At 52.5% G+C, this 11946-nt stretch overlaps 1 protein-coding gene across 2 annotated transcripts; it reads right to left on the bottom strand.

Annotated features, from left to right (window-relative positions):
- Nucleotides 1-7591: 7591 nt before the first annotated feature.
- On the bottom strand, nt 7592-9310 carry C1H11orf86 (chromosome 1 C11orf86 homolog). 2 transcript variants are annotated; one of them, XM_055269879.1, is made up of 2 exons: nt 8976-9310; nt 7592-8423 (listed from the first exon to the last, which is right to left on the bottom strand). In XM_055269879.1, the coding sequence occupies exons 1-2, from the start codon at nt 9249-9251 to the stop codon at nt 8349-8351; spliced, it is 351 nt and encodes a 116-aa protein (XP_055125854.1). In that variant the 5' UTR covers nt 9252-9310; the 3' UTR covers nt 7592-8348. The 2 variants fall into 2 exon arrangements, with proteins under 2 accessions (XP_055125854.1, XP_055125855.1); XM_055269880.1 differs by having other exon boundaries at nt 7592-8420.
- Between the last annotated feature and the right edge of the window lie 2636 nt (nt 9311-11946).

Raw genomic sequence — 11946 nt, 5'->3', positions numbered from 1 at the left:
CCCGCCCCTCCCTCTGAGCTTCTGTCTGCACTCCTCCCAGTAGGCCCCACCCATCCTCTGTGCTCACATGACCACAAGGAATCTTTCTAAGCTGCTGCTCTCCCTCTTCTGCTGAACACTCTGCGATGGCTCCCTGGTGCTCCTCAGGCCAAGTTCAAACTCTTGTTCTTGTCTTCCCAGTCCTTTTTTTTTTTTTTTTTTTGGGACAGGGTCTGTCTCTGTCTCTCAGGCTGGAGTACAATGTCGGCTCACTGCAACCTCTGCCTCCTTGGCTCAAGTGATCCTCCCACCTCAGCCTCCCAAGTAGCTGGGACCACAGGCTTGCACAACCATGCCCAGCTAAATTTTTTTTTTTTTTTTTTTTTTTTCTGAGAGGGAGTCTCGCTCTGTCCTCCAGGTTGGAGTGCAGCGGCATGATCTCGGCTCATTGCAACCTCTGCCTCCCAGGTTCAAATGATTCTGCCTCAGCCTCCCGAGTAAGTGGGATTACAGGTGCACGCCACCGTGTCCGGCTGATTTTTGTATTTTTAGTAGAGATGGAAGTTTCACCATGTTAGCCAGGCTGGTCTTGAACTCCTGGCCTCAGGTGATCCACCCACCTTGGCCTCCCAAAGTGCTGGGATTACAGGTGTGAGCCACCACACCTGGCCCTTCCTGGTCCTTTGAGCTCTGTCCCTTGCCAACCTCTCTGTTCTTACATTCCCTGGTTCCAGCTTTTCCCCAGGAAACTAAGTTTGCTTTGTTCTCCCAATATTCCAGCTGTTCCACATCTGCATGCCTTTGCACCTGCTGTTCCCTCTGCCTCATGTGCCTTTCCAACTCTTCTATTGGGGTAGCCCACACTCAGCTCTGCCGGCCCTTCCTCAGGAGGCTGTCTCTGGTGCCCGCCCTCCAAGAGCTAACCTCGCCTTTCTCAGGGCATGTTTGTGCTGGGATGTGGGCTCTACCAGGCTGGACTTCAGTGCGTAGGTGCCACTCATCTTTGCTGAAGTCCTCGCCCTAGCAGGGCTCTGAGTGAGCCTTGCCAACTATTGACTAACTGACTGCTTTTTTATTTATTTATTTATTTTTATTTTTTTTATTATACTTTAGGTTTTAGGGTACATGTGCACAATGTGCAGGTTTGTTACATATGTATCCATGTGCCATGTTGATTTCCTGCACCCATTAACTCGTCATTTAGCATTAGGTATATCTCCTAATGCTGTCCCTCCCCCCTCCCCCAACCCCACAACAGTCCCTGGAGTGTGATATTCCCCTTCCTGTGTCCATGAGTTCTCACTGTTCAATTCCCACCTATGAGTGAGAACATGCGGTGTTTGGTTTTTTGTCCTTGCGATAGTTTACTGAGAATGATGGTTTCCAGTTTCATCCATGTCCCTACAAAGGACATGAACTCATCATTTTTTATGGCTGCATAGTATTCCATGGTGTATATGTGCCATATTTTCTTAATCCAGTCTATCGTTGTTGGACATTTGGGTTGGTTCCAACTCTTTGCTATTGTGAATAGTGCCGCAATAAACATACGTGTGCATGTGTCTTTATAGCAGCATGATTTGTAGTCCTTTGGGTATATACCCAGTAATGGGATGGCTGGGTCAAATGGTATTTCTAGTTCTAGATCCCTCAGGAATCGCCACACTGACTTCCACAATGGTTGAACTAGTTTACAGTCCCACCAACAGTGTAAAAGTGTTCCTATTTCTCCACATCCTCTCCAGCACCTGTTGTTTCCTGATTTTTTAATGATGGCCATTCTAACTGGTGTGAGATGGTATCTCACTGTGGTTCTGATTTGCATTTCTCTGATGGCCAGTGATGATGAGCATTTTTTCATGTGTTTTTTGGCTGCATAAATGTCTTCTTTTGAGAAGTGTCTGTTCATGTCCTTTGCCCACTTTTTGATGGGGTTGTTTGTTTTTTTCTTGTAAATTTGTTTGAGTTCATTGTAGATTCTGGATATTAGCCCTTTGTCAGATGAGTAGGTTGCAAAAATTTTCTCCCATTCTGTAGGTTGCCTGTTCACTCTGATGGTAGTTTCTTTTGCTGTGCAGAAGCTCTTTAGTTTAATTAGATCCCATTTGTCAATTTTGGCTTCTGTTGCCATTGCTTTTGGTGTTTTAGACATGAAGTCCTTGCCCATGCCTATGTCCTGAATGGTATTGCCTAGGTTTTCTTCTAGGGTTTTTATGGTTTTAGGTCTAACATTTAAGTCTTTAATCCATCTTGAATTAATTTTTGTATAAGGTGTAAGGAAGGGATCCAGTTTCAGCTTTCTACATATGGCTAGCCAGTTTTCCCAGCACTGACTGCTTGTACCTGAAGCTCAGAGAAGGGGGACATGGCCTGGCTGGGGTGGGACAGGGAGGGCTCTTTGGCAGCCACAGTGGGAGTTGGGGGCGGGGAGAAAGCTCCTTCCTCCCAAACCTACGACCATGCAGGTCACTAAAGGAGAGCCCACCTCCTGGGAGGCCCCAGGGCGGCCATCTGGTCTGGGGCTAGACCCACTTTCCCAGATCCTGATGGCCCTTCCCTGCCGCCCATGGGCCTGCCAAGGCCAAGCCCAGCCAAGGTGAGCTGAGGACACGCTGGGCTCCAAATGCCAGGCTTCCGAGGCACTCATTGAACCAGCGCTTCTGTAGGCTGGCCCTGGGCTCAGCACAGTGTGTGCCTTGGCCCTGCTCCATCCTCCAGGTCGCCTCCAGCCAGGTGCTATTATTAACATCCCCATTTTTCAGAGGAGGCTGCTGAGGCTCAGAGATGACACCTGCCCTGGGTTGCACGGGGAGAACATCCTGGAACTGGCTCCTAAGAACCAAGGACCAACTGCTCCAAGTGTTTTACATGTATTAACTCAACAACCTTGTAAGGAGGGACAACCAATTCGAGGGACAGAGAGGTTAAGTGACTTGCCTGATGTCACCCAGCTAGCAAGTGGCAGAGCCAGGATTCAAACCCGGGCAGTTTGGCCACAGAGCTTTTACTCTCTAGCATGATGAAGAAGGTGGTGAGGAGCGGGTGATGGTGATGTTGCCTCTCTGAACACAGCATCTGCAGTTTGCAAAGCGTTTATACACTCGGCATCTCATCTGCCCTTCAGCCCAAGGGAGAGACAAAGATCATGATCCCATTTTACGGAGGAGAAAATGAAGACCAGTGGTGTCCCCAGGGTCACTCAGCAAGCTAGTTGCAGGGTGGAGGCTTGGACTCAGACTTCCACCCAAGCCTGAGCCCCTCCTGGCTCTCCTGACTGGCTGGACACCCTGAGTTTGGTGCCTCCTGGGGAAGGGGGCTTTGGATACCCAGTGCAGGCAGAGAACGCTGGGCTGGGAGGTAGGAGCTCTGGAGGGGGACCCTTAGCTTTGCCTCTGGTTTGCTGTGGTAGCCTCAGTTTCCTCATCTGTAAAATAAATGGGCTGCATCTGTTGGACTCCTAGGGCCCTTCCAGCCTGAGTTTGCAGTCTTCACTCTGAGAGGTGGGTGGGGGCACAGCATTCCCTGCTTGCTTCACCGCCTCCCCTATTAATGCAGCCGAGCAGGCCCATCGCCCCTGCAAGATGGTTTTTTTCTACCTCTTGAAGGCTTTGCCCTCACAGGAAGCTTGCAGGAAGCTGGGGAAGATGTCTGGCCAGGCCCAGAATGTCGCACTGATTCAGGAATGGGGACCTCTGTGTGATCTTCACCTTGCTGCCCCAGTGAACACTTACTCCATTCTGCCTCGTAGCAGAGCAGCCGGTTATCTGTCTGTCGGTCTGTCTGCCTCTCCAGCCACAGTGAGCTCCTTGAGGGAAGGGGTCATATGGGCAGATCAAAGCCTGGTAAGTAGTGAGCTCCTCCGCCCTGGAAGTGTGAGGAGAGGCTGGGTGAGGATGTTGGGATGTTGAGCAGGAGAGAGTGGAGCTTGGTGGGGTGGGACTGAGGAGGTCACAGGCTCCTCCAGATCCTGTCTGTAGGACCCCATGAGGGGTACCTGAGAGCCCATGGCATGGGAGAGGACTGGGTTGCTCTGCCCACTGGGGACAGCTGAAATAGAACATAGAAATGGACTCGACCACCAGGCGTGGTGGCTCACGCTTGTAATCCCAGCACTTTGGGAGGCCGAGACGGGCAGATCACGAGGTCAGGAGATCGAGACCATCCTTGCTAACACGGTGAAACCCTGTCTCTACTAAAAATACAAAAAATTAGGTGGGCATGGTGGCGGGCGCCTGTAGTCTCAGCTACTCGGGAGGCTGAGGCAGGAGAATGGCGTGACCCCGGGAGGCGGAGCTTGCAGTGAGCTGAGATCGTGCCACTGCACTCCAGCCTGGGCCCTTCCTCTCACCAGGTTTGAACCCAGCCCTGCTATGGCTCTGGCCCAGCTCAGTGCGGTCCACGCCTCCTCCCATCACCTCACCCTGCCCTAAAAGCTGGCAAGGAAAGTTATCATCTCCCTTTGACGGAGGAGGAAATGGAGGCCCAAGGGCATGAGTGTGTGGGCGGCAGTCACAGAGCCTGGCCTGAGGCCCAGTCAGTGTCTTTCCCAGCCACCCACCTGCCCCATGACTGTGAAGTTCTTATGTGCAGACAAAACCAGGATGGGCAAGACCTGAAGAAGTCTTGAGTGGGACAGGGAGCAGGGAGAGGAGATGGGGAATCATTTGCAGCAAACGTGTGCAGGGCCTGGGCCAGGGGGCATCTGCTGCGTCCTAGACCACTGAATGGGTTGGCACTTCCCAGGTGAACTCTGTTCTCTCCAGCCTCTGGACCTTTCCCACGCCGCTCCACCTTTCCCTTCACATGAAAGATTGATACCCTCCCTTTATCTGGCCAACTCCTGCGCATTCTCCAGGTCTCAGCCTCAATGCATTCAACAAATGCTTCTTCCTACAATGTGGCGGCCACTGTGCAGGGTGAGCTGCTCATGGTGAGTGGGAGACATGGTCCTGCTCTCAAGGAGTTTCCAGTCTCCTGAGGGAGCCATGTGTTACTAACATGGAATGAGTCAGGGTAGGCTCGTGGCTATAAAGAGCAGCCCCCAAATCAGTGGCTTAACATGATGAAGGCCTATTTTGCACCCAAGTCACAGTCCAAATGGGAGGCAGGGGACTGTGTTCCAGGTGAATTCTACAAACACACCTTGTGAGTTTCCTGTGGCTGCTGTAACAAATGACACCAAACCCAGTGGCTGAAAGCAACAGAAATGGGTTCTCTTGCAGTTCTGGGGAACAGCAGCCTGAGGTCAAGGTCAAGGTGCCAATGGGGCCACAGTCCCCCTCGAGGCTCTAGAGGAGGGTCCTCCCTTGCCTTTTGCAGCTTCTGTGGTGTTGGCAATCCTTGGCTTCCAAGGTTTGTGGCCACATCACTCCAATCTCTGTCTCCATCTTTGCGTCGCCTCTCCTCTTGTCTTTCCTTTGTGTGCCTCTCTGACAAGGACACCTGTCATTGGATTTAGCGCCTACCTGGGTAATCCACAATGATCTCTTCTTCCCAAGATCTTAACTTAATCACACCTGCAAAGACCTTTTTTCCAAATAAGGTCACATTCACAGGTTCAGGGATTAGAACATGGACACATCTTTTTGGGGCCACCATTGAACCCCCTCCACACCCGATGTCTAAGTGCCTGGGGCCCTGGGGACGAAGCCAGCATTCTGGGAAGGTGAAGGATAGGAAGACCAGCTCAGTTTGAGGGAGCAGAAGAGGGAGACATCCCTGAGGATGAGACACTTGAGCCAAAGATGAAGAGAGAATAAACTAGAAAAGGGGAGAGAAGAGTGTTCTAGGCAGAGGGAACAGTATGTGCAAGCAGCCAGCGTGCCCCCCACATCACTTTTTGGATCTCTATTTCTAGCTGGGCATGGTGGCTCATGCCTGTAATCCCCAGTTTGGGAGGCCGAGGCAGGCGGATCATTTGAGGTCAGGAGTTCAAGACCAGCCTGGCCAACATGGTGAAACCCCGTCTCTACTAAAAATACAAAAATTAGCCAGGCGCAGTGGCAGACACCTGTAACCCCAGCTACTTGGGAGGTTGAGGCAGGAGAATTGCTTGAACCTGGGAGGCGGAGGTTGCAGCGAGCAGAGATTGCGCCACTGTACTCCAACTTGGGTGACAGAGTAAGACTCCGTCTCAAAAAAAAAAGAATGAATCTGCATTTCTTCACCTGTAGAATGAGGAGAATGATGCTGGCCCTATGTGACTGCCATGAGGATGATTAAATCATAAGGATACTTCCTCTGTTCTGGGCAGTGTTAAGGACCTTACATTCATGAGAGCCCCTCAGTGACCCTAGGAGCTGAGTGCCATTATTAGCTGCATTTTACAAATGAGGAAACTGAGGCAGAAAAGATAAGTGACTTGCTCAGGGTTATAAACCACCAAGTGGTAGAGTCAGGATTCAAACCCAGGTAGTCTGGCCCCAGCCCCAGCATGGTTAACCACTGAATCCTATTGTCTCCCCAGATGGCCCTGGCTGAGTGCCCAGAAGAAGGCGTGGACCCCGTGAGTGATCCAGAAACGCTATTTTCCTTCTTCCTGTCTTCCTCTGTTTAAAAATTCTTCAGGGACTATTATTGACAGAAGAGCGGCCACCCAATTTAGAAACTCCGTGGCCACGCTTCTGGCCTCCTCCAGCCTGGGGACAAGTTTTCTTTCTTTTTTGCCTTTTTCCCCTGCTTTTCCAAGTTACGGTAAAGAGACAAGTTTTCTTTTCTTTCATTAAATTTTGTGTGTGTGTGTGTGTGTGTGTGTGTGTGTGTGTGTGTGTGTGTGTATATGACAGAGTCTTGCTCTGTTGCCCAGGCTGGAGTGCAGTGGGGAGATCTCTGCTCACTGCAACCTCCATCTCCCGGGTTCAAGCGATTCTCCTGCCTCAGCCTTCCAAGTAGCTGGGATTACAGGTGCCCGCCACCAGGCTTGGCTAATTTTTTTTATCTTTTTAGTAGAGACTGGGTTTCACCATTTGGCCAGGCTGATCTCGAACTCCTGACCTCAACTGATCTGCCTGCTTTGGCATCCCAAAGTGCTGGGATTACAGGTGTGAGCCACTGCATCTGGCTGAGACAAGTTTTCTAATGGACCTCAGAGCCTGTTGTAAAGGTTTTACCCAGCTATGGCAACCAGTCTGCAGCACCGCATAACTTTATTCCTTTCAGGAAGGTTATAATCAAACACCTTGCTCCTCTCTTGGCATTGTCCTCAGGCCACTGTGCCCCAGCTGAGAGCTACCCTGCCACCAGGGTCACTGGAAGGAGGTGTGTGTGTTGCCTATTACACATATCAAACTACCCCCCTCTACTAGGTCGAATTTTGTCTCCGCAAAAATTCATGCATACCTGGAACCTGTGAATGTGACCTTATTTGGAAACAGGGTCTTTGCAGATATAATCTGACCTTGAGGTCAGCACAGGTGGGCACAATCCCTCTGGGGAGAAAGGTCCAGAGAAATGGCAGGAAAGGCCCAGCCTGGTGGGGGATCCGCCCTGCCCCGGGCCCTGGTGCCCCCTGCCCAGCCATTCTGGGATGCTTTGGGCTTAGCCTGCCTCACAGGGGTCAGCAGGGGTCAGGGGGTGGGGGTCTGAGCCAGCGAGTTAGTCACCAGGCAAATCGTTGACTTTTTCTCAGCATCTTTATTACTGTGTTCGACTCCAGTGCTGGACACTGGATGGGGTGGGGTGGGGTCGGAGATTCCAAAAACAAGAAATCCCTTCCCCACTCTGGGCCTCAGTTTCCCCCTCTGTCACACAGGGAGGAAGGCTTCCTCTGCTTCCTTCATCAGGACACCGTGAGGTTCAAAGGTTTTCAGCACAGGGTGCTCAGCCCAGAGGGCCACCCAGCTGTGGTCCTTGCCCAGAGGGCTCACCATCTGGGAGGGAGACCTGTGCCCTGGCCCACCATCAGTAACTGACAAGAAGGGCAGTTGGGTCATGGCCCAGTGACCAGGCAACGTCCGTGAGCCTCTCGGCCATGGGTCTGGCTTCATCAAGCTCTGTCCTGGAAGTTGACAGCTGGTCGTGTGGGACAGGAGCATCCACAGCCCCCATTCCGGGCAGGCTTCTTCTAAACCTTCACAGAATCATAGTCCAAGGCCCCTACCCAAGCCCAGAGGGCAGACAGCTGAGCTCCCTTCTTTTTGACTCTGCTGGGGCCTTCGAAGAGAGCTAGTGCTGGAGTGGAAGGGCCAGAGCTAAGAGGGGCAGCCACGTGGCGACTCCAGTGTGCTGGTGGCAGAAGCCTCCTTGGGCCACCCAACCATAGTCCAGAGAGCCATAAAGAGGTAGGTCAGCAGACACGGAGGGCTGGTCCGGGCACAGCAAGGGGGCCACCATGGCTTCCAGCATCTTTAGCTGATGGTGCCCGGTGTGGGCTACGGGGAGGCCGGCTGACTCAGAGTCACGCTGGGGAAGATGGCGACAAAGCTCTCCCACCTTCTTCTTACCTGCTGGAAGACAGAGGTCGGGGAGGTCCCACGGGCTGAGTGGTGGGCTTAGATGTTGTTCCACCCACAGCCACGAGGTGGGGGTAGACCCCAGGGAGAGAAGCACTGCTCACTGGAGACCCTGTCTCTTAGAGGAAGGAGGTAGGAGTCGGGAGCCTGCAGCTCCCCACAAAGGGGTCCAGATCTCCCCTTTTACTCTGGGGTGAGAGGGTCATACAGTGTACTTCCCGGGAAGTTGCACTGGCTGATCTCCTTGCCTCCTGCTCCATTCCGCCGTCCAACATACTATCAATCAGCTAAAAACAGCGCTCACCATATCACCCTCCTCCTCTGAAACCTTCAGTGGCTCCCCAGTGCCTGTGGGATAAATCTCAAATGCCTTCAGGGCCCTCTGAAACGTGGCTCTGGGGTGTCTCTCTCTGCACCCTCATCTCCAGGCAGCTCGGTTGTCATCTTGGTACACAGCCTGGGATGGCTCTGCCTCTGAACATTTCCTGCCCTGGAATCCCTGCCCACCCACTGTGGTACCCTCCATCCTTCAGCCCACAGCCATACCTGTTGGTACTGCCTCAGCCACCGCCGGCTGCCTCCTCGCTGGGCTTGGATCAGCTGCTCTGTGTCCCCCAGGTTCCCCGGCACCCATTCCTGGGCAGTGGCATCTGGCCCTTCTGTGCCTCTCTCGAGGCCCTGGGACCTGGACTTCTCTCGCCCCAGTCTGAGGCTTAGTGCCCTGCGGAGTTGGCCCTCCTGGGGCCTCCCCCAGGGCTCCTGCAGCTTTCCATAGGAGGGTCGGGGCCCTCGCAAGGACTGGCTTCGCAGCCCTGTTCCCATGGCTCTGGAGGCTGCAGGCACAGGACTGCTCCGGCCCCTCAGCAAGACACTGGCCCTCTGAGGTGGCCCAGTGCCTCCACCCATCTGACAAGAGATCACCTGGGGGCAAAGGTTGGTGCTGCCAAGGTGGCTTTCATAAATCAAAGGGCAAGCCACAGGGCCGAGCATCCCTGAGTCACCTCACCGCTGCCTCCCCACCTTCTGGGTCAAGGAGTGAAGGCCAAAGGGAGGAAATTGCCACTCCCTCCTTCCCCTCCCCCTCCCCCTCTCCCTGACCCTCCCCCTCCCCCTGCCCCTCCCCCTCCCCCTCCCCTCCCCTTCCCCTCCCCTCCCCCCACCCTCCCCTCCCCCACCCTTCCCCTCCCCTCCCCTCCCCCACCCTTCCCCTCCCCTCCCCCACCCTCCTCCTCCTTCTCCTCTAGGCAGCCTTCCCTGACTACCTCATCCCTGAAGAGTTTGCTCTCCTCTGAATTTCTATGGCCCTGGCATCTGTTGACACTGAGCACCCATGGCTTAACAGCAAAACAGAGACAGCCTTTTAAGAATTGGGCCAGGCCCAGTGGCTCACGCCTATAATCCTAGCACTTTGAGAGGCCGAGGCAGGCAGATTGCCTGAGATCAGGAGTTCCAGACCAGCCTTGCCAACATGGTAAAACCCCGTCTCTACTAAAAATACAAAAAATTAGCTGGGCGTGGTGTCGGGCACCTATAATCCCAGCTACTCAGGAGGCTGAGGCAGGAGAATCACTTGAACCCGGAAGGCAGAGGTTGTAGTGAGCCGAGATCGTGCCACTGCACCTAACCTGGGCGACAGAGCAAGATCGCGTCTCAAAAAGAAATATATTTTTAAGAAAAGAATCAGTATGGCTCCAACCTAGAACAATCACATTCACAAAGACAGCAAGGAGGATGGCCATTGCCAGGCACTGGGAGAGGGAGGAATGAAGAGTTTAATGGCTGTAAATTTTCAGGTTTCATAAGATAAAGAGTTCCAGAGATTGGTTGCACAACAATGACTGAAATGGTAAACTTTATGGTACATGTGTTTTACAATACTGGAGATTTTTTTTTTTTTTTTAAGAAACTAAAGGAAACAGGATGGCTCCAGGCTAGGAGTCAGGAGGCCTGGATTTTTTCCAGGCCCAGCGCTGCCCCTAATGTCCCAGCAGCACAGCACTACCCTTGAGCACTCAAGCTCTGAAGACCAACTGCCTCTGGGTAAACTGTAGCTTCATTCCTTGCAGCCTTGTGACCTTGGGCACATTTTTCTTCTTCATCCGTAAGAGGCACAAATAACTGGGTAATTGTCGTGCGTATTAAATGTGATCCACAGGGCTTGGCACACAGCAAGCCCTCGAACAAAGTGAGTTGGTGGTTGTATTAGTCCATTCTCCTGCTGCTATAAAGAAAGACCTGAGGCCGGGAGCAGTGGCTGATGCCTGTAATCCTAGCACTTTGGGAGGCTGAGGCGGGTGGATCGCTTGAGGTCAGAAGTTCAAGACCAGCCTGGCCAATATGGTGAAACCCCATATCTACTAAAAATACAAAAATTAGGCCAGGTGCAGTGGCTCACAACTGTAATGCCAGCAATTTGGGAGGCCGAGGCAGGTGGATCACAAGGTCAGGAGTTTGAGACCAGCCTGGCCAACATGGTGAAACCCCGTCTCTACTGAAAAAATGCAAAGATTAGGCAGGCATGGTGGCGTGTGCCTATAATCCCAGCTACTCAGGAGGCTGAGGCAGAGTTGCTTGAACCCAGGAGGCAGAGGTTGCAGTGAGCCGAGATCGTGCCACTGCACTCCAGCCTGGGCAACAGAGCAAGACTCTGTCTCAAAAACAAAACAAAACAAAACAAAACAAAAAATTATCTAGGTGTAGTGGTGGGCAACTGTAATCCCAGCTACTGGGGAGGCTGAGGCAGGAGAATTGCTTGAACCCAGGAGGCGGAGGTTGTAGTGAGCTAAGATTGAGCCACTGCACCCCAGCCTGGGCAACAGAGCAAGAATCTGTCTCAAAAAATAATAATAATAAAAATAAGAAATACCTGAGACTGGGTAATTTATAAAGACAAAAAGTTTAATTGGCTCATGGTTATGCAGGCTGTACAGGAAGCATAGCAACTTCTGCTGCTGGGGAGGCCTCAGGAAGCTTCCAACCATGGTGGAAGGCAAAGCGGGGATGAGGCATCTCACATGATAGGAGCAGGAGAAAGAGAGAGCATGGCGGGAGGTGCTGAACACTTTTTCTTGAGACAGAGTCTCACTCTGTCACCCAGGCTGGAGTGCAGTGGCGCGATCTTGGTTCACTGCAACCTCTGCCTCCCGGGTTCAAGTGATTCTTGGGCCGCAGCCTCCTGAGTAGCTGGGACTACAGGTGCCCGCCACCACGCCCAGTTAATTTTTTGTGTTTTTGGTAGAGACAGGGTCTTGCTATATTTCCCAGGCTGGCCTTGAACTCCTGGCCTCAAGTGATCTGCCCACCTCAGTCTCCCAAAGTTTTTGGAATAAAGGCATGAGCCACCACGCCCAGCCTACACACTTTTAAACAACCAGATCTCACAAGAACTCACTATCATGAAAACAGCACCAAGGGGATAGGGCTAAACCATTCATGAGAATCCACCCCCATGAGCCAACCACCTCCAACACTGGGGACTACAATTCAACATGAAGTTTGGTGGGGACACAAATCCAAA

The sequence above is a fragment of the Symphalangus syndactylus genome, chromosome 1 (assembly GCF_028878055.3).
Source record: "Symphalangus syndactylus isolate Jambi chromosome 1, NHGRI_mSymSyn1-v2.1_pri, whole genome shotgun sequence".
Lineage (NCBI taxonomy): Eukaryota > Metazoa > Chordata > Mammalia > Primates > Hylobatidae > Symphalangus > Symphalangus syndactylus.
Note: the sequence above shows the minus strand (reverse complement) of the source record. Positions and strands in the feature narration are given on the sequence as shown.